The 26,179-nt window shown below is 47.3% G+C and overlaps 1 protein-coding gene across 1 annotated transcript; it reads left to right on the forward strand.

The window, feature by feature from the left end:
- Positions 1–900: 900 nt before the first annotated feature.
- Positions 901–25,950, forward strand: BAALC (BAALC binder of MAP3K1 and KLF4). The gene is made up of 5 exons (XM_068161200.1): positions 901–1,186; positions 16,867–17,036; positions 20,260–20,379; positions 24,040–24,136; positions 24,279–25,950. Exons 1-3 carry the CDS (start codon positions 1,021–1,023, stop codon positions 20,362–20,364), a joined length of 441 nt encoding a protein of 146 aa, XP_068017301.1. The 5' UTR covers positions 901–1,020; the 3' UTR covers positions 20,365–20,379; positions 24,040–24,136; positions 24,279–25,950.
- The last annotated feature ends 229 nt before the right edge of the window (positions 25,951–26,179 follow it).

The following is a 26,179-nucleotide window of genomic DNA, read 5'->3' on the forward strand; positions in this document are numbered from 1 at the left end:
GAGCAAGAGCTTTCAGCTGCAGAGTTTGTGCTGCAGCTTGCAACTCTAATGAGACGGGACAGCCTGAGGTTCTCCAGATTTCACTGGAGAGTTCACTTCTCAGTAGGCAGCTGCGTCCGTACTGGCCTGCAGTGCAGCGCCTGTGACTTCTGTGCCGCGCTGTAAATCGTGTTAGGGGAAAGAGTCAGACCTCCTGCTCCACTACAAATTCATTACAGCAGAGAAATGGTTATTTGGGATAAAGGCTCCCCCTCACAGTGCTCCTGAGGCTTGCTCCAACCCTGACAGGATCCTGAGAAGCACCTGTGGCAAATACAAACTACAACCATCATCGCTGCTGACTTGGCACAGCGTCAACTCCCTGTCGTTTAGGTTACCTGCAGTGGCATAAATGGCAGCTTGCTTGGCTAGAGTCTCAGGAAAGACTGAAAGTTTCTTTGGAGTTAAGCACTCAGTGTTACATCTTCATTTCTGAACTACACAGCAGCAGACCAGCTAGCTCCAAAGGTGGAAGCAGGGCTCTCCCGGGCCATCCAAGGAAGGGTCTGATGACTTTACGCGGTGGGGTCCAGGGTGCAGTCAGGGCGCATGAAGAAGCTGTAGAACCAGGCCAGAAGTGCTGCGCAGTGCCAGCTGCGGCAGGCTGGTAGGACTTCTAAGCTCTGCATGTACAAATCCCTAGCCAAGGGACGAGGAAGGGCTGCCAGCCCAGCCACCCCGCCGGGGCTCTGCGGTGCGCACAAGCGCCGGCAGCAGGAGCCCTGCAAGCACGGAATACGACTGGGTGCGGGGCGCTGGGACTGGAGAGAGAAGTGGGAGAGGAGGGGAAGGGTGATGGGAGGAGAAGGGGAGGGGACAACGAGGAGCGGGGGAGGGCTGGAGGAGATAATAACGCCGGGAACGAGGAGGAGCCGGTCAGTGAAGAGCGCGATGGGCTGGAGGGCGTGAGGGGTACCTGCAGGGGAGCCGTGGCCGGGGGCGCGATGCTGCCCGGGCTGCGGCAGTGAGCGGGGCCCCGCCATGGGCTGCGGGGGCAGCAGGGCCGATGCGATCGAGCCCCGCTACTACGAGAGCTGGACGAGGGAGACCGAATCCACCTGGCTGACCAACACCGACTCCGAGGGCCCGCCGCAGGAGGGCGGCAGCGGCGAGGCCGGCGGCCGGGAGCAGGGCGCCCCGCGCCACGGTGAGTGCGGCGGCTGAGACGGGGGCGCCCCGCAGCCGGCAGGGGAAGCGGGGCGGCTGCCACACACACACGTGTGCCTACAGATGTGCAGAGTCTGGAGGGGGGTGTGTCCGCCTGTCTGTCCGCTTTGCCCGTTCTTCTGACGCCGTCTTTCTGCGACCCCAGCACCCTCGCCGGCCCCCGGCTCCGAGTCAGACTATTCAGCGTCCACAGACGTTCTCACGGTGGTGCTGGGTCGTGAGAGAAGGCATGGGAATGCTACTAGCTGTGTAATAACGTCGCCAGAAGGGCAGAGAGCTTGCTCTTTGAGGCTCTTTGCTGTGGAACACGTAGCTTTTATTTTTGCGAAATAAGTCGGTTAGGTTTAAAGTTCATTTTAAAATAGGGAAGCGGTAGTGATATGCCTGCCTCCTTCAGCGCTGCCTCAAGTGAGGATGATGCACAGAAACCTGAGCAGATGGTGGGCTGCACCTGTAGCCGACCTACCGGTTTGGATTTGCCCATCCTTGCCCGGGTGCTACACTCTTGCTTGGTTTTGCACCTGAGGCATTTCCAGCAGGGCCAGACGTGGAGAAAGGGGCATGAGGCGCTCTGCTCTGCTGTGAGCTTTAAAATGTTTTCAGGACTGTGTATTACGGTGGTATCTAAAAATGTCAGTCTAGGTCCAGAAACTCGTCATGCTTGGTGTTGCACAAACACAGCATGAACAGGTCACTGCCCCAGACAGATTATAAGCTGCATATAAAGCACTGAAATGCCTATAGGCAGCTTTGGGGGAAAAGAGAGAGCTTTGCAGGCTTCTGTAGCAAGCTACAAAGCACCACAAAGAAATCATGGAAGTGTAGGAGTGAAAACTCACAAAAGGTGGGCATCAGAGGCCACCTGGAACAGAATGGTGATGACTCTGTGCTGATGGAAATGCTGCCTGGAGGGAGAAGTCGTAAAGAGTCATATTGTACTCCTGCAGGCTAAAGAAAGGCTTTGTAGCATGTAAAATGACAAGAATGTGAAGGTGGGTTAGGATACGAAATGCTGTGCTGAAGAAGATCATAGAAGACACTTAAAGAGGTTCAAGATGATCCTGTGCTGTAAGCTTGAATGGCAGGTGACAGTCTTGTCTCCAGCAATAAAGGCTAAACGGTGAGTGTTAGCTATCTACCCACACTTGGCATTATCTGAGCCCTGTTTACTTTGAGTCGATGCCTAAACATCACAAACAGAAGCCAGTTAGCCCAAGACTGGATATTAAGTATGAGGTGATAAAGAGGTAGATCAGCAAATACTCCTACTGGAAACGTGGTAATTCAATTTATGTTCACTGCAGAGAACAGCAGAGATAAGGAGGAGAGGATGACACTCAAATACAATAGAGACTAATTAGGGCAAGAGAAACCTCCAAGAAAACCTTGCAGAAGAGATTAGTGAGGAAGGGAACGAGGAGAGGACAAACTAGTAGGAACAAAGGAGGCACTAGCAGGACTTCAGGGAGGGTGGGGTTCACCCTCCGAGACAGCGTTGGCAACAACAGCATAAGGAATGCACACTGGTCCGGGCTAGTGCCTGAAAGTCACAAAGTACTTCACTAAGAGCTGTTGGAGAGTAAGGCTTGAGTTAGTGAAAGAAAGGAGTGCAGAGAGGTACTCCAGGGACTAGAAATTCAATGAATTTACAGATGAAAGGGAGAGGAAAGAGCAACCGGAGGAGCAAATGAGGTCAAGTATGGGTTTGGACACGAAGAGGAAAACATGCTTTTGTTGTGAAGAATGAGAACTACGTGAGTGAGAGACAAAAGGAAAAGTAAGGGGGATGGGGGGATAAGAGCAGAGGGAGAGAGGAGGAGATGGGATATGACACTGGCATGACTGGAGGCAGGGAACTTCTGTAACTGTGATAGAGAAAGGGAAGAGGCAGCTGAGGAAGCAGGGAACCGGTCAAAGGTGGCTGGGGAGAAGAGGTTGAGGTTGGTTGTCATTTTTCACTTGGAATAACTTGGTGCTGTGCTGTGACGACAGAGAAGTGGAGGCAGGATGAAGGAAAATTTTCAGGAGAAAACAATAAACGAGGTGGCTGTGACTGTCACCAAGCTTCAGTTAACTGGGGGATAAAAACTAACACCAAACAGTGGGCATCAAAATGGAAGGAGTGCTGAATCACTCAGGGCTAGGAGGATTGTGTGGTATAAAGAATCAGCAAGAGCACTGATGAGGAAAGGATTAGTAAGTACTGTACAGTAATCTCAGGAATCTCAGCCCACCCCAGGTTTTCTCTTTGTCAGCCTGCACCGTTAGCTTTCTGTGCCTGCTCTCAGTGGAATCCTATTTCTTTGTGTAGCCAAATATTTCCGTTTTCATTGAAGTCTTTCAAAAGCTAAAATGTTAAATTAAAAAGAAAGTCAGGTTTCAGAATTTGCCCTTCACCCCTCCGAGATTCTTCCTATTTCAGTGGATTCTTTGTGAGAAAGTTTCTCCACTTCCCTACTTCATTTGTTTGCATTCATTTTAATAAAGGATGTTGCACACAAGATATAAGATAAAATGAAACAGACAACCACAAATACAGCCAGCAGCAACTTGCTGCTGTGCACTGCTAGGGCTCTGACAGTGACGAACAGGGTGAACTGCTGAAGAGAAGCAATGAAGGAGCTCATGGAGCACTGTAGGTGGTGAAATTGAAGGACATCCCCCGGACTCTAAGCGTACACACTGTTCACAGGGTGAGTGAGTGCTTTCAGGGGGGAGAAAGACTCTCAATGAGCCATACAATACAGCAGCCTCTCTTGAGAACATCCGTTACTATGTGAGCAAAGAACTTCTCACAGGATGTTAGGGGTTGGAAGGGACCTCCGAAGATCGAGTCCAACCCCCCTGCCAGAGCAGGACCATAGCAGGACCATTCAGCTCCTGCATAGGCTATAGCTGGGGGAAATAGTAGACTGCATTTCTGCTTGGTAACACTTCCTTGATCCTTGTAGCCCTTGGCACAAATCACCTTCTCTTCAGAGGGTCTGTGGAAGTGTTGGCACAAATAATGGCGTTCTTGGGAAGCAAGGACCTGCAGGAGTGGGTGAGCCCGCAGGGCAGTCACCATGGGTTACACACCATGGGTTACAAGCAAACTGCAGGGTGAAGGCTGAATTAACACTAACTGCAGAGGAGCTGTGAGGTGTGTTGGATCATGTTTGCTTAGCCTGCTGTGTTCCACTGGGATAACTGGCTGATATGTGTTTAGGTTTGCAACACAAGATGCACAACTTCCTACCAGAAACCGGTACAGTAGCAAGAGTGCTTCAGAATCCTGGTCAACAGCAACTGAAACAAAAGTAAAATGCATGTAATTAATTAATTTTATTGATTGATTTTTTTAAAGGCAGTTCTCTTTCTGTCCCTTTTCCAGTGATTCTGGTAGCTGCTCTGCTCAGTTGTTTCTTCCCTGCTGTACTGGAAAGGGTCTCAGAGTAAAGAACGCAGCATGTTGCCTTGTGATCAGATACCTCACAATCAAACACCTTAGGACAGGATCTCTCCTCAGTGCTTCCTAACAGTGACCAGCAGAGTAAGAGCCCATGCTTGGCTGGAGCTTCTTACTGAAATGCAAATAAATGCAAGTTAGGTGGCTGCCAAGTGGAAAACAACTCCCTTGTGCCAGAACTGAAGAGCTGCCCATCAATTGCCAAAGGATTTATTCTCTCAGTGTTTCAACTAACCAAACATTTGCTTATTTTTTTCTCATTACCTGACTCACAGCATCAGCTAAGGGGTTTAAAAACAAAGACAACTGATTTTTTTTTCTCTTCCCTGTACTTTGCACTGTTTCTATTCAATATCTTTTCTCCTGATGTGTATTAAAGAAAAACATTATCACACGGGCTCCTCTGAGTCCTCGCTCGGGAGACAAACTTGCTCATGACATCAGCAAATGTACCTCCAGTCAGTGATCTGCCAGGAATACAATAGCCAGTTTAGAATCACAGGAATGTTCAGGTTGGAGAAGCCCCTCAGGATCACCAAGTCCAGCCCAGAACCCTGCTCTACAAGGCTCACCCCTAAACCATACCCCCAAGCACCACATCCAAACCACCTTTAAACACATCCAGGCTTGGTGACTCCACCACCTCCCTGGGCAGCTCATTCCCCTCCCTGACCTCTCTTGATGGGAAAACATTTTCCCTAATGTCCAGTCTAACCCTGCCCTGTTGCAGCTTGGGGCCATTCCCTCTTGTTCTTCACTAATTACCTGTGAGCAGAGACCAGCAGCAGCCTCTCACAACTTCCTTTCAGGTAGCTGTAGACAGCAATGAGGTCTCCCCTCAGCCTTCTCTTTTTCACATTAACCATCCCCAGCTCCCTCAGTCTCTCCTCATCAGATTTATTCTCCAGGCCCTTCCCCAGCTGCCTTGCCCTCCTCTGCACTTGCTCCAGCACCTCCACATCTCTCTTGTATTGAGGTGCCCCAAGCTGGGTGTGGCCTCACCAGAGCTGAGTATTTGGGATCAGTTCATCCCCTCGTGAAGACATTTGCCAAATAGCTATGAAATGGGAGCAGAGCTGAGCTCTTTGGAAAATAAAGAGGGTTGGAGGAATACTGGAGGAATGTTATCCCTGCCTAGCAATGCAGCTGGCTAAGAGTTTGTTTTGCATAGTTGCCCTCAGTTCAGTTGTGCATTTATGAATAACTCCTGCTCTTTTCTCTTGGGCTGAATGCCAGGCAAGTGCTGCTGCTCTGCTAGTTTCTGATTGCTGGTGACTGTAGGAAGTTTTACAGACCAGGCTCATCTTTGCAGCTAGGCTCTGGTCAAGCCTCAGTGTGCAGCCTCCAGGGTTCCAGTGGTAACCTTTCATAGAGAAGTTTCTGAAAATCGTTTTTTCCATCCTTTACAGTAGGAGGACTGGAAGGAAGCAGGGCTGTGAGAACCCCAGTTGCCATAACAACAAGAATTGTCTTGGACCACAGCTGCAGTTATCTGCTCTTTCATTTACCAGGTGTATGTAAAGTGAAAAGCTCAACAGGAATAAATAAGCAAGCAGCAGGCTGTCAGTGAAGAACTTGATGCAGCAGATGGTTTCTCATCAATTGGACTGCAGGGGAATCTTAATAAATATCTATTTTAAGTTAAGAAGCAGAGGGATGACCTTGCCTGGTGCATCATATGGGTACAGCAGGATCTCTGTGCTCTGACACCCACCTGCCTGCTCCTGCCTCAGCAGCCTCTTTGTTGCACTTTCTGCCTCTAAGACTCTCTCCAAGCACTGCAAAGGCTGTGGAAACAAATAAAATCATAACAACTTAGACTGTGAAACTTTTCCACCAAGCCTCTTAGTCTCTCATTAATTCCCATCTAGCTAATGTCTAGTGAGTGTAGTAGTCCAGGACTGATTGCCCACAGTTTCCCCCAGCGTAATCATTTTCCCACTGATCAATAGATTGACTGCAAATGCAATATGCCTGAACACTTGACTTGTAGGACAGGCTTTCCTAGCTGTCACAGCACCAGAGAGGAGAAAGGCTGCTGAGCATCAACAGAGGTGATTTGCAGGAAAGAGGGTTTGTAACCTTCTCTCCAGATGATTTTCCAGTGGGGGAAAAAAAACCTTTTGGTGTGTTCAAGTCTTTCATGGAAGAAATGTCTCAGTTACTGAGAGCCAAAGGGCTGCTGTTAACTATGGGAAGAGCTGTTGCCCTCTGGCTCGGCAGCAGGCAGTGGGGAAGAGGGATGGCAAGAAAGGAAGAGCATCTGAAAGCGTTTGTGCAGGACACCTGAGCAGTGGTTTTGGTCCAGGACAGGTGTGTCTTAATTTATTGATTGCCTCCTATCCTGATTGAGGACATTTAGTTTCTTTTCCTCAGGAATGAATTCATTCTTTCTGGCCAGGTTCAATCCTACCTTTCCCAGTTTAGGAATCCACAGTACAAAACTTAGGACTTGAAAATAGAATTCTCTTTGAGCGAAGCCTCCTGCCGGTCTCCCAATGATGCAGGAAACAGGTCAGTGCCAGGCTCTCACCACCCTCATGGGGAAGGACTTCTTCCTAACATCCAATCTGTATCTCCCCATTTCTAGTTTTGCTCTATCCCTCCCTGAGACCCTCAAAAGTCCCTCCCCAGCTTTCTTGTAGCCCCCTTCAGATACTGGAAGGCCAGAGTAAGGTCTCCTTGGAGCCTTCTTCTCTCCACACTGAACAATCCCAACTCCCTCAGTCTGTCTTCATAGCAGAGCAGCTCCAGCCTCTGCTCATCCTCGTGGCCCTGCTCTGGACACCTTCCATCATGTCCCAGATCTATCTTGTAATAGGGGCCCAGAGCTGGATTCAGTCTAGCCTGCTCATGTGGGTGCTAGCTACTGCAGTGCAAAATAATCAGCCAGTCTTGTGCTGAGTGACTGAATCCTTTAAGGGTTGTTTTGGGTTTTCTTTCCCTAGTTTCCTGGCAATGCATGTGGTGGTGTTTCTGCATCTGTATGCTTCATCTGCATGTTGTCCCCGTGCTGCAGTTGTCGCTCTTGTAGACTCCTGGCATCTCTCAGCTGGGCCATCAGAATCATTTCAAGCACTTGCAGTGCTGGAGGTCTGAAATCCTGCCACTTGCACGAAGCTGCTGCCCAGGAGCTTGGTGAATCTTTACTCTGGCTGTGGAAAACATGAACAACACTTCAGGGCTTTATCTAGCAGATGGCTAACCAGCTGATGACTTCAGGTTTTAACACAGCTACTGCCCTCACTTGAGGATGAATGCTGACAGTGAGTTAGAATGTTTTCACATGTGTAGGGACATCTTGAGGCGTTTTATGATGGCAGCCACACCATAAGCCACTGAAGTCATCAGTGTCCTTTCATAGACTGTAAGGCTGGCAATGTCACCTGGGCATGCAGCCCACGGACCTATCCTGAATTAATTCCCATATGGAGCATATCTTTGGGACACTGAGACTTAATTTACAGCTTTCCAGCGGCTGACACTTTGCCAAAGCCTTTGTAAGTTAGACCAGTAGCTAACCACTGGTTAAAATCCATGCCTGATGTCTTGTCTGGAACTTTCAGCTTCAATTTCCAGCTGCTGAAAACTGAAGAGTCATTTCAGATCAACTTTCATGTGCATTTAGATGCTTTTCATAAGGATCTCTGCTTAGCCTGCCTAAACATTATTGCTGCTTCTCAGGGTGGTTAATTGAAGTTGCCCTCTCTACTCACCTTCAAATCCCACGTGTTTAGCTGGCTGATTGGAGTGATGATAGTACTTCCCATTTCCATGCTGGAAATTAGTCTGAAACTTCATGAGTGATGTTTCCCTGCCAAATCCTGAAGGAGAAGGAAAGGCCATCTGAATGTCTACAAATCTAAGCCATAGTTAAGAACCTGTCTTCAAACAGGGTGAGTACAGCTGTGGGAAGGATGGTTGAGAGCGAGCCAGCAGCCTGCTGCTTGTTTTCCATCTTGCACTGTGCTTCCCTGGAATGGGAGTGTCTGTCTTCATATGTTAAGGAAAGAGTCAGACTGGAAATAAGCCTTAGATGTCTTGATACAAAGTATTGTGCATGGAGGGTATAATTTTTAAGGTGAATTTTTCCTGGGCTCTGCTGAAACCTATCCTGTACCACTGCATGTGGAGAAGCAGGTCCCTGCACTGCTTGCCCTTCTCAAACAGTGTTCTGAAAAGCACTTCAGAGCTTTGCTATTTGTGTGTTAGTTTTTCACTGTGGAGGATTGAGTGATCTCTTCCTGGCACATCATATGGCGCTGGTAAGTTGCTTAATGCATTCTGTCTCGTGGTTTTCTGAGGCACAAAATGTGCTCAGCCTTCACTGCTTTCCAAAATGTTGCCAATTCTTACTCCACAGCATAGTGAAATTTCATTCTTTCTTTCCTATTCCAGTTACTGAAATTATTCTAATCCATCAAACTCTGTTGTCTCTCTGCCATTAGGTCCTTCCCTTGCACCCTGACTGCAATTCTTTCAAGCTTACCTTTCCTATCTTCCCTTCATGCTCAGACCAGTTTCCCCTTTCCTTGCTTCTGGAGCTTTGTGCCTTGAGCTGTGAGCTGATCACACAGTGTTAAAGAGGGCTGCAAGTTGTCACTGTGGAGTGCATACACACTTCACTTTTACCTTTCATTTCATAGATGTGGTTGCAGCAGTGCCAAAGTTTGTTAACAGGACAGCTGTGCCATGATTCTGTAGCATCATTTGGAATCAAAATATACCAATGTGCAAAGATTTAGCACCTGCTTTGAACAGGGAAATTAGGCCATGTGAGGAACATCAAAGTTTGCAGCTTCAGGGCTGCACTTTGTGTTCTTCTTGTCTGTTAGAATCTTTGAATACTCTCTAGTAGAAATCTTCATATTATAAAGGTCTTTCCCAACCTGCTTCACTCTGCTCTGCTTCACTCTGCTCTGCTTCACTCTGCTCTGCTTCACTCTGCTCTGCTTCACTCTGCATAGTAAATCTGATCAGACTTCCAGAGCTTGTTTATCCTGTGCTGACTTATGCATGTGCAAGTTAACTTCTAGTTTTGGAGGTTCCCTTTCCCTGACACAGGGGACCCTCTTGCCTCATTTCAAAGCTGCAATAATAAAAGCAGTTTTGAAATCCAGAGAGCTTTTGGGTTTTTGATGCTCAAAAATGAGGGAGAGGAAACAGGCAAATAAGCAAATGGGCCAGGCAAGTGTTGCAAGACGTAGTTCTTGGTCTCCCAATTTTCCCAGTGTGCAAAGAGTAATTCAAAAGCATCAAATATCTTCATTGTGAGACAGTTCTTTCAGTACTGAGAGTTAGACATTGAGTTCCCTAATGTGGCAGAAGAGCATCATTCTGCAAGGCTCCTAAGTGTGACAAAACCATGGCTGGATCAGGATCTGAGAGGCTGATTTGCCTTCTGCTGTTAGGGATATTAGGGGCAGAGAATTCCCTCTTAGTCATCTCCTAAGTGCCTGAGCACTGGAAGCAAATCAGATTCCTCCTAAACAAAGAATGAACAGGCTGTTTGTGCTGGAGGTAGAGCTGAGTTCAAATAAACATCTGATGGAGAGAGGGAGGTGCTCAGCTCCCCACTGCTTCCCTCTGCATGCTGGGGCTCAGCCCTGCCTGGCTGGAGGCAGCTTTGTTGTAGCGTGGAGCCCTTCCTGTGAGGACAACAGATCTCCTCTTACCCTTTCTGTGGCACTTCTAAAGAAATGCTCCACAGAGCAGCAGTGGCTGATAGCGAGCTTGTGGGAGGCGCAGATACATTTGGGTTGTTTGGCTTCAGCTGGTATCACACTAGAGTTAAGATGAATCATTCTGGGTTCTCTGAACATGGAGGCAGCCAATTTGTTGTGTTATTGTGTTTGCTGATTCGATAAACACAAAACACTGCTTCTGGTGACATTTTCTGCCTGCAGCAGGCCCTACCTCTGCACATCTTCTGGATCCCTCATCCTGGGTTATAAACACAGCTCTGCTGTGTCTGAAAGTTTCTCTATTCTTTCTTGTTAGGGAGGGGAAAAAAAGCTATTGCAGATTTCCTGAGCATCTGGCCTCAATCCCTGAGGCTACTGCTTTGGAGGAAATGACTTAAACTTGACTTGTGTCACAACCTCTCCTGCAGGGCGCATGCTGTGTATGATTTCTTCAGCACCCAGGCCTGCAGATGTGTAGCTTTCCTAAACATGGTTAGTTTCAAGTCAGGAAGGCAGGTATAGAGAGCAGGTGTGGCAGTGCACTCCGTGCTTAGCATTGCTCTGGAGCATTAAACCCAAGAAACTCAGTGGTGGTAACAAACATGTATTTGCTCTGGAAGCAGCTGCAGGTTCTGATAGCATTGTTCAGTTCTCTTCACTGTGAGTTTTCTGAGTCCATTTTGACAGTGCAGGATCCCATTGTGCAGGCATTTTCTAACCCAGCATCTCAGGCATTATTCATGAGACAACAGCCATGATAAATAAAACCAGGTGCTGCTGAACCAGAAAATTAAACCTTGCTGGTTTGTTCTCAGTCAATTCCACAGGTACACATTCAGCATACTAATCAAGCCACTTCAAGCAAGTATGTGCTTGTTAGTCAACAGCAGAGCAAGTGACAGCGAAGGCTTCGCAGTACAGGCTCAGCTCTGTAGCAGATTTAGGTCAGAATTCATCAGGCAGGAGAATATTGTGGCAAGAACACACAGAATCTTTTTCTCCACAAAGGTCCGAGGCTTTTGGGTAAGATTAACTTCACTTCAGTACTGTGAGGCTTCAGATTCCTTCCAGATTTCGTGGCAGCATTAGTTCTTGCAGCACTGCTGATTTGTGTTAGTCACTTCAGTTTAGATCTTGCTAAGATACTGCTTTTCAGATGAGGTCTATGCAAAGAAATCTGGGCAGACCAACCTGTGTGCCCTCTGTGGTTTGAGAAGTTTCCTGTAGTCCTGATAATGAAAGGCTAACCTTAAGTGTTGCTGTCTGGTTCCTTCTCCCATTCTTCATAACTTTTCTATATATACACACATATATCTCAGCTCTCTCCTGCATAGATAAGGTCTAGCAAACAGCCTGGAGGAAACCATACCTTTATCTTTAGTCATGCACAAACTGCCCCCTCCAGTTCTCGTTTTACCCTGGTTCTCTGTGCCACCTCTCATCCATGACACCCTTTTGCTTATTCCTCCAGTTTTACTTTCATGATGTCACTTTCCCCATCTTCAGAGAATCTTTATACTAAAATCTGGTTGAAAATCTGAGTCAGGTAGTATCAGCAGAAATTTCCTCCCCTCTCACAAAGGAGTGCTTCATACTCTCCTGTGAAGAGAACTTCTGTTCTTTACAGAATCACAGAGTTTCAGGGGCTGGAAGGGACCTCGAAAGCTCATCCGGTCCAACTCCCCTGCCAGAGCAGGAGCCCCTACACCAGAGTACACAGGAGCACATCCAGGCGAGTTTTGAGTATCTCCAGAGAGGGAGACTCCACAGCCCCCCTGGGCAGCCTGTCCCAGGGCTCTGTCACCCTCACAGGGAAATAATTTTTCCTCCTGTTTCCATGGAACTTCCTATGCCTCAGCTTCCACCCATTGCCCCTTGTGCTGTCATTGGGCATCAGCCAGCAGAGCCTGGCTCCAGCCTCTCAGGATTCACCCTTTACATATTTATAACCATTGATGAGGTCACCTCTCAGTCTCCTCTTCTCCAAGCTAAAGAGCCCTCAGCTCCCTCAGTCTCTCCTTGTACAGGAGATGTTCCATTCCCCTAATCATCCTCTTGGCTCTGTGCTGGACTCTTTCAAGCAGCTCACTGTCAAAGTGAGGAGCCCAGAACTGGACACAATATTCCAGATGCTTCCTCACCAGTGCAAGGTAGAGGGGGAGGAGAACCCCTCTTGACCTACTGGTCACAGCCCTTTGAATCCACCCCAGAATGGCATTGGCCTTCCTGGCCACAAGAGCACATTGCTGGCTCATGGTTATCCTTCCATGCACCAGGACCCCCAGGTCCCTTTCCCCTTCCCTGCTCTCCAGCAGGTCCATCCCCACCCTATACTCTGGTGCATGGAGTTGTTCCTTCCCAGGTGCAAGACTCTACCCTTGCCCTTGTTGAACTTATCAAATTTCTCCCTGCCCAGCTCTCCTCCCTGGTCACCTCCAGCCTGGGATTGATACATCAGTTAATAGCCTGAAATGCAAAGAATCACGATGATGACAACTGTGGTTAGTTAATAAAGACATTTTAAGAGCAGTAAGGCACCAGGAGCGCTGATGCTTTCAGAGCCTCCCTTCTAAAACCCGACGTTGATGCTTGCTTGGAGGCGCTGAGTTTTTCGTTCCCTTTACAGCAGGGAGAGCAGGAGGTTATCCCAGAAAGACTGGAAAAACTTGCTGTCTGCTAGCAGCCTGAACATTCAGCACTGGCTTCAACCATTCATTAAGAGTAGCAGCAGCTCTCAGAGTTAATTTGATTTATGCTCTCCAGGTGAGCTACACAAACACAGCAGCGCCTTTGGTTGGTTTGTTCTGTGTGTGTTGGTAGCAACAATTGCTATGTTCTCTTCTCTTTGTCCTCTTCTAGGGGGTTTATTTATTACCTTTGACATGGCTGCTGTTCTCCACATAGGGTACATCCTGTCTTGCTGGTCTTCATGTTTGTATTGAGGTGGCTCTGATTTCAGGTAGCTTTCTCTGCCTTACCTATTGATACAATTGTAAAGCTGGTCTTACTTAAATGCCCTTCTTAAACTGTGGGAAAGGTGAACCATGCCCAGCTGTCCAAGGGGCCCCTCTGTAGTTTTGATTTGTAAAGTTCAATAACTGGAGTGGGGCTTTTGTCCATGTCCACATTTTCACAAGTTTTATGTTTTGGGGAGTTTCAATAAAAGGCAGAGGGGGGTTGGAGTCGGTGAGCTCTGGAGGTCCCTTCCAGCCTGCACCCTGGGACAGGACAAGGGGCAGTGGATATAAACTACAGCACAGGAGGTTCCACCTCAACATGAGGAAGATCTTCACTGTGAGGGTCACAGAGCCCTGGAGCAGGCTGCCCAGAGAGGTTGTGGAGTCTCCTTCTCTGAAGACTTTCCAGCCCCATCTGGCTGGATGTGTTCCTGTGTGACCTGTGCTGGATTCCGTAGTCCTGCTCTGGCAGGTGGGTTGGACTTGATGCTCTCTGGAGGCCCCTTCCAGTGGAAGGCTGAGGAGGTTATTTACTGAACCCATAGTGTGAGGGTGATATAAATACATGGATTGTTATCTTGGGTTAAATGGCTCTGAGGCAAGATCCTCACTCCTGCCAGCTTGTAAACTCCAGATTGTACAGAAGGAGAAAGTTAACTTTTCCATTTTTATGTCCTGTGGCAAACCCTAAACAGCCATGCAAAGACATTGGCTATTTTAAAAGCAACCATATAGAATAGAATAGAATTCACCAGGTTGGAAAAGACCTTTGAGATCATCAAGCCCAACCTATCACCCAGCACCATCTAATCAACTAAACCATGGCACCAAGTGCCTCAGCCAGGCTCTTAAACACCTCCAGTGATGGTGACTCCACCACCTCCCTGGGCAGCACATCCCAATAGCCAATCTCTCTTGCTGGGAAGAATTTCTTCCTAACATCCAGCCTGAACCTCCCCTGGCACAGCTTGAGACTGTGTCCTCTTGTTCTGGTGCTGGGTGCCTGGGAGAAGAGACCAACCCCCACCTGGCTACAACCTCCCTTCAGGTAGTCATAGAGAGCAAGAAGGTCTCCCCTGAGCCTCCTCTTCTCCAGGCTACACAACCCCAGCTCCCTCAGCCTCTCCTCACAGGGCTGTGCTCCAAGCCCCTCCCCAGCTTTGTTGCCCTTCTCTGGGCACCTTCCAGCATCTCAACATCTTTCCTAAACTGAGTTTTCCTAACAGATTTTGGTGGGGTTTTTTTAATACCATGTCTCTGTTTTACAGTCAGCATTTTGTGCCAGATCTCTAAGCCTATAAACTAGGCTTTGGTTTATGAATTGCCAACAAATCTTGTGCTCTTGCTTCCACTGCTCCTCGCTGTTGTTTCTGCACTCAAGTCTTTGAACTGTTGCCCACTCTCTAAATCAACTATTTGCCAGTGGAAAAGAATTCTCTAACAGTTTCTTATCTTAGGAATAGGAAACATACTTCACAATAAAATTAAATAGTAAAAAGCTTTTTGCTTTTTTGACCACTAGGTCACAAATATTATACATATATATATGTATACACACACACAGAGTGCTAATGGAAGGCTCAGATAGTGATATCTAGATAATTTCTGAGAAGTATTCCAAGCAAAGTCTGACCCCTGCAAGGCAGGTTGCAATCAGGATGCTTGGGCTGCAAACTAACAGAGGAGGGAGGGAGGGAAAAAAACCCCACCACAAAACCAACCAACAAAAGCCCCAGAGATGCCATTTTCAGGATTCAAATCCAGCAATGGATGCAAGAAAAGCTGCTCTCTGCCAGGCTGAAAGATGCAACACAGCCTGGTAAATGAGCAATTGTGCTGAATAACAAAAGTGGCTTTTCAGCTGACAGCTGTTTCACCAGACAGTTCAGCAAGAGGCCAGATGGCCAAAGGGACACATGATGGAAAGTAATTTAGCAGGATGACTCCACAGAAGGAAAAATTCGTCATTCATGTGCGCTTGAAGCATCCAAGATTGAATGGAGCGAGTTAGTAGGTAATGATTGGAGCCTTTTGCCTGGTGAAAGCTGTGCTCAAGCTCGTTCTCCCAGCTCTGCTGCAGGGTGAAGTGGTGGACTGCAGTGGGGCTCTTGGCTTAGAGCTCTGACTCAGGTGGCTAACAGCCTCTCCATCTCCCTGATGTTGTCTAGGATATCAGTCTATGCCCCTGGCTCTTCTGCACCAAATCATTTATAGGCTTCACCTCCAGTCATTTGTCTGCCTCTCATCTGGCACTGCACAGTGATGGGACCTAAAACACAAAGAGGTGTGGGATCTGGGAGGTGCAGGAGAGGTATGGGGAGTTGCCTTAAGGGGAGTTGTCCGTAGATTTCAATGGGAGGGCATCAAGTTTTGTTTGTAGCACAAAAAAAGGCAGCTACCAGAAACTGAAGTGGCAGGGTTGGTTTGTTTGTATGTTTCCTGGTTTTGCTGCTGTTGACTTGATTTGACATGGGTCCTTTTTCCTTTTATTGTTTTCATTTGGTGCTGCTGGCTTGGTGCTGTTGGCTTGGGGGTTTGTTTGTTTGTTTTAAAATGAGCTATAATGTAATACTTCCAAGTTTCAGCTAAAAATGTTTTCTATCACAAAGCAGATCATAGAATTGTCAGGGTTGGAAGGGACCTCAAGGATCATCCAGCTCCAACCCCCCTGCCCTGGGCAGGGACACCTCACACTACAGCAGGTTGCTCACAGCCACATCCAGCCTGGCTGCAAGCACCTCCAGGGATGAGGCTTCTTCTTACTATTAGTTAACACCACTACAAATTAAACCATCTCTGGAAAACTCTAACACCATCTTCTGACTGCTGAGGAAAATGCAGCAACTAGTTTTTGTTTCGGCTGAAATCTTGCCCAACTTTTAGATATCTTCAGTGTCAAGAGGTTGAATATTTGGTTGAAGCTTTATCAGTCTTTGCTTGCTGCTTCTGATGTTGCTTCCTACTGATAAAGCAGCTTCCCTTACAGCTTTCTGAGGCTTTGCATCCTTTCCTAATACCCTGAATACTCTGCTTGAATTCCCACCTGATTCATGGCAAGGTTTTGATGACACTTCAAGTAGCCATGATTGCTTTTCCTCATTTTTCACTTAGTATCTGTGGCTCCTTGCTGCTTCTTCCAGTTTTGGGAGCTGTGTTTCCAGTCAGTAAATCTGCTCTTTTTGTTTGTTTGGGTTTTTTCCCCCTATTTAAACATAAAGCTTGCTATAAATGAGCCTACCTGGGTCCTTAGTGAAAGCCTCAGCCATGCAAGCAGCTGTGCTTGTGGAGAAGCCAGTGGCAATGTGCAGGTGACAAAACAGGCTCCTGGTGTGCTGCACTCCTTCACTGGCTTTCCATCTTTTCTGATCCAGTGTTTCACAGGGCAGGGGGCTGTAGGAGAAAGGCCAAATGATGTGAAGTGTGAGTACAAGGCTGACAAAAAGAGGTAGACTGCTCTCACTCCAGTACCACACCTTCCACAGCCCGTGCTGTCCCAAACACGTGGGGAATCCAGAGCCAGTTACAAACTGCTCCTTAGCATTAACTGCATAGTTTCATGTGTCCCTGCTAGGTCTTCTGGAGGATGGGAAATCAGCCCAGACAGGTGCAGCTACAGCATCAGCCACAACTGGAACTCTGAACATTGAGAAGAGGAACAACTGTGGCCCTCAGTGTGCAAACCCTGCGGTCCATGGCACGGGAGCTATGACCCAGAGGCAGAACGGCTTCCGGACAGCCGAGGTAAGAGCATGACTGTGTTCCCTGATGCTCAGCACTAGCTTCAACCAGGTCAGCCTTATTTTTGTGACAATCTTCCTCACTGCAGTCAAACTGTATTTAATGCTTTGGGATTAGAGGAAATGGCTGCACCACAGCCATGGCACAATTGAGCCTTTGACAAAGCCTCACGCTTGAATGGCCACCGAACCGATGTTTTATTCGGCCAGCAGAGTAACACACACGTTTGTGACAGCAAAAAAATAAAGAACCCAAAGCCCTGCTTATTTTTTTCCATCTCAGTCCAGCTGTGGCAGTTATTGTGCAAACTGTTCAGAGGAATTATCTGAAAGGGGGTGGGCTCTCTCCTTAATTGTTGTTTCGCTGAAGTGATGTGCACTGCATGAACCCTGGGTCACCAAAGGCTGGATGTGAAGCCTAAAGAATTCAATGGGAGTCTTTTCAATAGCTTTAGTAGGGCTTTGGATCAGTTCTTCCACTCTTCCCCCCCTCACCTACATGTTGCATGTGCAGTGTAATAGTATACATGAACACCCAAGGCATTGGGGCTAGACCAAAGCCCAAACTCTTGCTGTCCTCGCTGCCTGCCTGTCTCTCACAGGTTCCCACTTGCTGCCCTCTCTGTGTGGTAGCTGCTGAGCTGTTGCAGACAGAAGTTATCTAAAAGCTGTGGTTGGTTTACTGCTTCCTTGGTTTCTCAACAGGAAGACCTCTCAGCCTGGGGTGTGGTGGAACCACTACACCCATCCCAGGAGAAGCTGTTCCCTGCTGGGAATCACATCCTTGGGAAAGGCCAATTTTATCCCAGGGGAAATGAGCAAGTGAAAAAGGGGATTTGGATTGAGCTTCACCTTGCATTTGTTAAGAAGCAAGGTTTTGCTACATGAGTGTTTGCTTTATACTTCCACTGTGTTATCTTCTGTACTGCTGTAGTACAGCAATACTCCCCAGTGGCACAGGTCCTGCTGTATCTTCCCACAAGAACCTGCAGCTCTGATGAACAGGGACACATTCTACAGCAGCATGACACCTGGAGCCATGGGTTTGCTGTAAATGAAAACCATAAATGCCTGTCATAGCCACTAGCCCACAGGGAGAAATTAATTGGTCAGGTTGGATGTGGTTGGCTGGAACTAACGCAATTTTTAATCCAATTTGAAGAACACTTGGCCACCCTCGAGAATTACAGTGCATGCCTGAAGTACTGCTGGAGAGAATTGTTTGTCTAATGTTGTGAGCAATTGAAAAATCACTTCTGTGCTAGACATTGTGGGAAACGTTGGCAAATTGGCTCATTGTGAGAGTGCTGGCTGTAATGGGAGCACTCAGTGACCTGTGGGGTCCTGACCTGGAGCCCTGTGGCTGCTGCCTTGTTCTGGCTAAGATGCATGCAGTAAAATGGATCTGTACTGCTGCAACCCAGTGCAAAGATGAAGTCTGGTGCTAAGTAGGGCACTGACATTACTCTACACCTCTAATCCAGGTGTCTAAGAAAGGGAGGTAATTTGTCTAAACTTCTCCTACTCAAGAGGAAAACCAATGTGTTTTTCTGTGGTGAAAGTGCAGTACCTAAGTGAGGCTCCAGCTCTGCTCTGCCATTCTCAATCAGTTTCTTCACTGAGTGATCAGGGAAGTGTACAGTCAGCAGGTTTCCAATCTGCACAGCTAAAGTTTAGGTGTCTAGAGCAGAGTGTGACTATCACCCCCACCTGGAAAAGTGCCCATTTTGTTCATGTGAACATTCACCCTGACTACAGTTTTACTTCTGTTTCTACATGCAATGTGATGCAGCACACAGAGCTCTCAGGAGGCTTGGGTTCTGCCATCGGCCTGTGGGGCAGCAGGGGGTCAATTGCTCTACCTCTCTGTGTCTCGATTTCTCAGGCATCAAGCTCCAAAGCATTCCACTGCCTTACCCCTGCCACTGGTTATGTGACAGGGTGCAGTGTGTGATGTTGAGAGGGACAAGGTTTGGCATGGGCTGCATCTGGGAAAACTTAGTATCCTCCTATGAGGGTAATGTCAAAACCACTGAGGTGCTGCTGCTGAAAGGAATCCTGATGCCACTGAAGGCAATGGGTCAGGCACCCCAAAGCCAAAGGTGGTATCCAGACTGTGGCTGACAATACACTGGTTTGATTTTCATGACTTGTAGCCTTTGGAGAGTGCTCACATGAAGAGGAGCACTAGAGGGACAGGGAGCAAGGGAGCATGAGTAGCAGAGCCGCAGCAATGTGAAGCAATGCAGAGATCAGCCAAGCAGCAGGCTTTGCTCTCAGACAAACGTGTGCCCTCTGCTCACGTCAGTGGAAGTTTACCAGGGCATTATTCCACCTGGCATTGTTACCATGTAAATGATGCCTGCTTTGCTGGGCATTTTTACCCCACAGGCTGTCTCTTGAGACACTGGGCATGCAATAATGACCCCCCCCTCACTCGCTGCCTCCCGCAGCCTGTTTCTGTGTGTCCTTGGCTAGACCTAGCCGGCTTGCTGCGCGGTAGGGCACGTTGCTTATGGCAACCAGCAGGGAAACCAGGCTATGGAGGAGGATAAATTTAAATGAGAGCTGCACTTGCTTGCCTCGGGAAGGCTGTCTTTATTTTATGTTTATTCATTTACTTTTCAATATGTGGACATGCTCTGCTGGCTCTCTGCGAGGTGTTTGCGTTTGGCTCTTACATGCAGGCAAAACTAGGTGCTGTTTTGAAACTGTGTCATCACATCATAAAATCATGGGATGATGTGGGCTGGAAGGGACCTTAAAAAATTGTCTAGTTGCAAACCCACTAGGCCAGGTTGCTCACGGCCCTGTGCAGCCTGGCCTTGAGCACCTCCAGGGAGGGGACACCCACAACCTCCCTGGGTAATCTGTTTTCACTTAAGAAATACAAAGTAGGGGAAAAAAAGGAACCTCTAGTTTCCACTTCTGGACTGAAGCCAGATTGGTTTTGCTCTGCTTTTATAACACACAGGTGTAGAGGTGATGATTATAGGTGGAAGGGTTGATACAAAATCTCCTGATGTGCACAGCCTTTGTAGCAGTTATAAACCCCTTGTGTCCGTGCTGAATGAGACCGTGGCTGCACAGCAGCCTGCTGTGTGAAGGATGCTGGAGGCACTCTGGTTGGTCAGCAGAACCATTCTCACAAATTAGGAGCTAACAACAGTCAGTGACTCTTTGTGCTGTCAGCGTGGAACTCATTGTACCTTTTAAAACTTTGACAGAGCAAACGGGACAGCCAGAAGATGTCCGCGAAAGAAGTCACCATTAATGTCACAAAAAGCATCAGACAAAGTGACAGAAGGAAAACAAAGAATTGTGTCAATTAACAAAGGAAAGCACAGGTGAGGATGGACCCAATGTCGCTTCACTGCACTTTAAATGTCATCAGTTCCTAAAAGGACAAAGATCTCCAGATGTAGTGTGTGGGAAACAGCAGGCAGCCGCTGCTGAGTGCCTTCAGAAACGTCTGGCAGAAAGCAGGAGGATGTTCAGGCGCTGTAGGGTTGTTCAGATGTCATTTGGCCAAAGCAGTGGCACTGTGCAAACACCAAAGCTCATGCCTTTTGGTTTATACTAAGCCCTGTGTTATCTCCACCTGTATGTCCTGTTCTGCATTGCTTTTAGGATGAAGCTGGATGATGAGAGGCACAGCTCAGTGCAGTGGAAACCGGGAAGCAAACAAATGATCAACCTGATCTAGTGTGAGGTGTCCCTGCCCATGGCAGGGGGGTTGGAACTGGATGGTCCTTGAGGTGACTTCCAACCCTAACAATTCTATGATTCTATAAATGCATCTGCATTTTTAGTCATAAAGGGGTCTGAGTGTGTCCATTCAAACCCACAGAGTTCATTTTGAGTGCTCACTGTCAGAAAAATCAGACCCAGAGATGTCAGGAAAAGCCCCAGAGATGGCTTCCACTGACTCTCTCTTAAGTTGTATCTATCAGCCATACACACTAAGCCATAAGGGAGCCTTTTTATGTATTAATCCTTTAAGTAGTTAGTTTTCATTTATTTTTCTGAATACACAGAATTTAGATCTTAACCTCAGGAACTTTCATACTGATCCTGGTCTTAGCTGGCAGGGAGGGTTCTGGCTACTTGGTTATTTGATCCATGCCCCTGTAATGACGTGGAAGCACAGAGTGACTGGGGGGAAAAAAGCGATCACTAACATTACCATGATTATTAAAACCATGTTCCAATGACTGCTCCAAAAGTTAACTTTACTTTAATCAGGTAGAGTTGTTTTCCTGTGCAGAACTCCTTTAGGTGCATTGTAATCATCCTGTATCACAGTGCTCCAAGCTTGTCATAAATATACAGCTAAAAGGAGTGTAGTGAAGAGGAAGATGAAAGGTAGAAGAGGCAAAATTATTTCCTTCTCATCAGATGCAGATGAGTATCCTCAGAGGGCCATTTAGAAGTAATTCATAACAGACAGGTAAAGTTGGGATGAAAAGCCAAGTGTGATCTGTGAAGTTCTCTTTACACATAGGCAAATGAGTATAAATAGAATTGTGGGACTGAATCCTCATTTATTCTGTGTTAGAATCACTGTTGCTTGGTGTGAGCACTTCAGTACCAAGTATTTAGCACTTAGTGCAAGTCTGTGCCATAGGGAATTGTTTATTCATTATGCTGATCTGCCCAACAGGGAATTGTTTAGTCATTACTCTGATCTGGGCCACAGGGACTTGTGTAGTCGTCATTCTGACACAAAACCAAGCTGAAACCTGGAGTCAGTGCTTGATTTTGGCATACAGCAGCACACATATTAGAAATGTTTATTCTTAGGTGTCTCCAAAAGGGGCAAAGAGATCGTGCTAAGCTCTCTGCAGATCAGTGTGTTACCAGGTCAGTGTTCTTGTGCTGCATGTTTGCACAGAAGAACTGAAAAACAGTGAAACTAGTGTTGTGGGGGTTAGACAAGGACAGTCTGTGTGTGTGCTTCCAGCTTGGGGCTTTCTGCCAGCAACACTATAGGACAGGAAGGGACTTGACTCACTCTGACAACAACCAGTGAGTGGCTGGAGCAGGTCAGCAATATTAATGTAGAAATGGAGAGCCACTGTTGGGGGCCATGTACTGACACAATTGAAATCATCATGCTCCCAGCACTCTGCACTCTTTGGGTAAAGCAGAAGATGAACCATTGCAGAGCTGTGCTGGGCTTGTAAGTCACTTCTGTTTCAGAGGATTTGCTGGCAAAGAGTAAATGATGCACATCACAAAGTGCTTGGTGCTGCTGGTTTGAGAAAGGGGAGAGTGGGTTTGGAAGGCAGGCAAAAGGGGAAGGTTCTTTGTGTAAGAAGCTGTTGCCCTGGGTGGGTGCCATGCTAGGGTGAGTAGAAGCAAGAACAAAGGAGTCCTGGCAGTATGGTTATTTACTAGCTAAGAAATGATTTCATAAGGATGTGCTGACCAGCTGCACCTGATGGCTTGGGTCACACAACAAAAGCAAGGCTGCAGTGCTGTGGAGCACATCATCATGAGAAACAGCCCTAAGCTGCATGTCAGCAGGGAGGCAGTTTTTGAGTCTCCTGCTCAGAGTATGGGATGTGACAGGATGATTACCAAGAGGTGGCCTTGCTACCTAATTATCTGGGCAATACTACAGACCTTGCTCAAGCTGACCACATCCCACAGCAGGGTGGAAGCTCATGTCTGCTCATGTTCCTGAGCTCCCTCAAGATCCCATAGATCTGTTTATGTCCTGAAACTTAACTTTAGGACATCCAAAGAGATCCAGATTCTGTGGCACAAAACAAGCTACTTTACAAACTCTTCTCATGTAGCACCTTTAGTATTCTCACTCACTAGATGGTAACTCAAAAGAAACTGCATGATGTCTTAGGTGGCTTCTCAGTTCTTGATGCATAAGCTGCCAAAGACCTTAATAAAACTAAGAGCATGTTGTGGAGATGTGGATCCTGCCTCTGCACATAGAGTTATGATTAGAATCATAGAATGGTAAGGGTTGGAAGGGACCTCTGGGGATGCTGTAGTGCAGCTATGCCTACATCAGGCTGCACAGGAATGCATCCAGGCAAGTTTTGAAAGTCTCCAGAGAAGGAGACTCCACAACCTCTCTGGGCAGCCTGCTCCAGTGCCCTGGTACCCTCAAAGTAAAGAAGTTCCTCCTTAAGTTTAAGCAAAACCTTCTGTCCTATCTGCCCCTTGTCCTGTCAGTGGCCATCACTGAAAAGAGCTCAGAACCATCCTCATGACCTCCACCCTTTAGATATTTATGTACATTGATAAGATGCTCTCACAGTCTTCTCTTTCCCAAGTAGAGAGTCCCAGGTCTCTCAGTCTCTGCTTGTAAGAGAGCTGCTTCAGTCCTCTGTCAACCTCATGGCTCTCCACTGGACATTCTCCAATACCTCCCTGTCCTCCTTCTGCTGGGGAGCCCAGAACTGGACAGCACACTCCAGGTGTGGCCCCACTAGGGTGGGGTGGAGGATGAGGTGAAGCTTCCTCGACCTGCTGCCCACACTCTTCTTAGTGCACTCCAGAACAGTGTTGGCCTTCTTGGCCAGGAGGGCACACTGCTGGCTCATGGTGAACTTGTCCACCAGGACTCCCAGGTCCTTCCTCATAGAGCTGCTTTCCAGCAGGCCAACCCCTAACCTGTGCTGATGCATGGGGTTGTTCTCCCCAGGGGCAGGATTCTACACTTTGCTAGAGACAACCACCAGTAGAAATAATTTGTTTGTAAGATAATATCCCACTCTGTATAATAAAAGGTAGCAGAATCTAATCTATAGTACTTAAGGCAATTTGAAGTCCTAAAAACAGATTCCTGTGCTGGCTTTAGAGGAAGAAGGAAGCTCAAAGAACCACCTGGACACCTTCACTCCAGGTAGCCCTCCCTAGAGCCTGCTCTTTGCATAGCATCTTTCAAATGTAATCAGCTCTAAATACAGCAAACAAAATAACCTCCTTAGAAGACTTCTGGATAAAGGACCTGTGGACATCTCTATCTTCTTGTGTGACAGGATTGTTGACAGTGTTACAGCACTTGGTGGCACCCAAGGGTTCCTGCAGCTACAGTGACACATCCTGCCTTCTGCTGGGAGGACTGACCCACAGCCGGTGAGTTTGTCTCATTTACCTGAGCCCAGGTTTGCAACAGAACCCAATTTGCTTTCTCCTGTTTCCATAATTCCAATCCAATGTACAGATAGGCTTTTCCCCTGCTGTGTGCCTTCATCTGAAACACATTTTCTTCCACTAGATGAGAAATGGATTCACTCCAAAGGAAGGAGACGCTGGATAAAGAAGAGGGAGAACTGACAGTTAGCAATAGGCAAATCGACCTCCATGGACTCAGTGCAATTTTCTCTTTGAGTATTCCTTGCTCCTTATGCTTCCTCAGCCTGTTCCACCACTTCACCATTCCTGCAGGACATTTACTGGGAGACCTGCAATTTTACCCTGTGGCAAATTCTTTTTGTGCTGAAAAGTGAACACCAAGCAGGAAAATACAATGATTGTGTGAGCAATATCTGAGTCCTGGGTTAAGCATGCATTCTTGGTAGCTGAACGAATGAGATCCCATCCAAACCAGCTATTTTTGATCTTCCTAGTGTGCTCATTTGCATCTCCAGTCACATGTGCACGTCCTGCATATGTACATTGCATATCTAATGGATTTAGTGTGCACTGCTGTTCTGCAGCTCAGGCATGGGGGTTGTTGGGGCTTTCTTTTGCCAGCCTTTCACTTGTGTTTTTCATTCTGACTGCCAAGTGTAAAATGTTTTAATGTTTGAGCTGAAACCTGGCTTTCCTGCCTTCTGAAAAGAATGAGCTCTGTAATTTGTGCACAGAAATGATGGTTGAAAAAAGCAGGCTTGGTTTTCTTTGGAGATGATGTCAGAAACCAGACTAACAGGAGCATTTTTGTACTCTCCTTCTATCTGTAGATGATTGGAGGTTGACCTTAAACTTAAAACCCCCCAGAAAATAAAGCCAATTTGGAAAGTGTCTTGTTTATTGCTCCATGCATTTTGCATTCCTGTGTTTGGGGTTGATCTGTTTTTAAGAGCTGAGACCAAAGACTGCCAAAGTATGTGAATGGTTCCCACCTCCTCTGTTCATGGAATCAGAATGTTTCTGTATCTGCTGGCCTCAGACTGTGGCTCATGGACTAAATGCATGTATTCTAGACAGGAAATTGCTGTATTTGCCCCAGAGGGCTTGTGAGGTCAAAATGAGAGGAATTGTATCTCTGTGATTATAAATGGGAGAGTTGGTCATTGATGTCAGGGCTAGAGTGGAAGACACTGGGACTCCAAGACGTTTGATGTCACATTATAGGAGGGAGACCAAGAACTGAGCCGTAGAGAGCCAGCTCAGAGTTTCTTCTGTAAATAGCAAGTCTGGCACACACTGAGGCAGTCCTTCCCCATTCTAAGCAGCCTCAGGAATGTCCTTGCTGAAGCACTTGGCCATTTCTGACACCTCACTTCAGAAAAGCTGGGGAGAGATCAGCAGAAGCAACGGGCAGCCTTGGAGGTGCAGACCCCCAGCAGAGTCCCAGGAACTCCACCTGCTCACTGCGAGAGGGCACGGATGGAAGCATGCCTGTGGTCTTCCTTCACATGGACTGGAAAGGAGACAAGAAGAAATGGACTTAAGGGGAAGTTGGGAAGATTAATGCTCGAAAATTAAAACCCCTGAGGATCAATAAGTATTTGACAGATTGCCTGGGAAGGTTTGTTAATACCCCAGCAGTCGTCTCTGGTTCGTGGTGTACGGACAGCTGCTTCTTCCTGTCTTGTTCTATGACAGCCCACAACCTCCCCCAATTCTAATTAATTTTCTAAAGCCTCTTGTTCTTCAAGAGGTCTTCCCTGAGGTAACTTGTGAATCACAATAATAAAGAAGACATTTGATGTACAGTTGTTTAGTCTTGTACCACTCAGGACTCATCCAAACGCAATACCAGTGGGGAAAAGGGATGACGTGCTCAGAGGAGGTGTGACATGCCCATGTAATGGAAGCCCCACTTCTCCTGGAGTGGTAATGACAGCTATTTGTCCTCCTTCCTCTCTTATTGCTTTCCCCAGTTGCACCCAGAAGATTGAGTCCTGAGCTTAACTGTGTAAGAACACAGGATGAGACAGTCCTTGTCTC

Source organism: Melanerpes formicivorus, unplaced genomic scaffold, assembly GCF_026170545.1.
Source record: "Melanerpes formicivorus ecotype bairdi unplaced genomic scaffold, bMelFor1.0.p_v2 SCAF_56, whole genome shotgun sequence".
NCBI lineage: Eukaryota > Metazoa > Chordata > Aves > Piciformes > Picidae > Melanerpes > Melanerpes formicivorus.

What these genes read in the sequence shown, in the direction of transcription:
- BAALC (XM_068161200.1), top strand. Translation starts at nt 1,021, where the DNA reads ATGGGCTGCGGGGGCAGCAGGGCCGATGCGATCGAGCCCCGCTACTAC. An exon ending in GCAGGGCGCCCCGCGCCACG is followed by an intron (nt 1,187 to 16,866) that starts GTGAGTGCGGCG and finishes TGTCCCTGCTAG; the next exon opens with GTCTTCTGGAGGATGGGAAA. An exon ending in ACGGCTTCCGGACAGCCGAG is followed by an intron (nt 17,037 to 20,259) that starts GTAAGAGCATGA and finishes AAACTTTGACAG; the next exon opens with AGCAAACGGGACAGCCAGAA.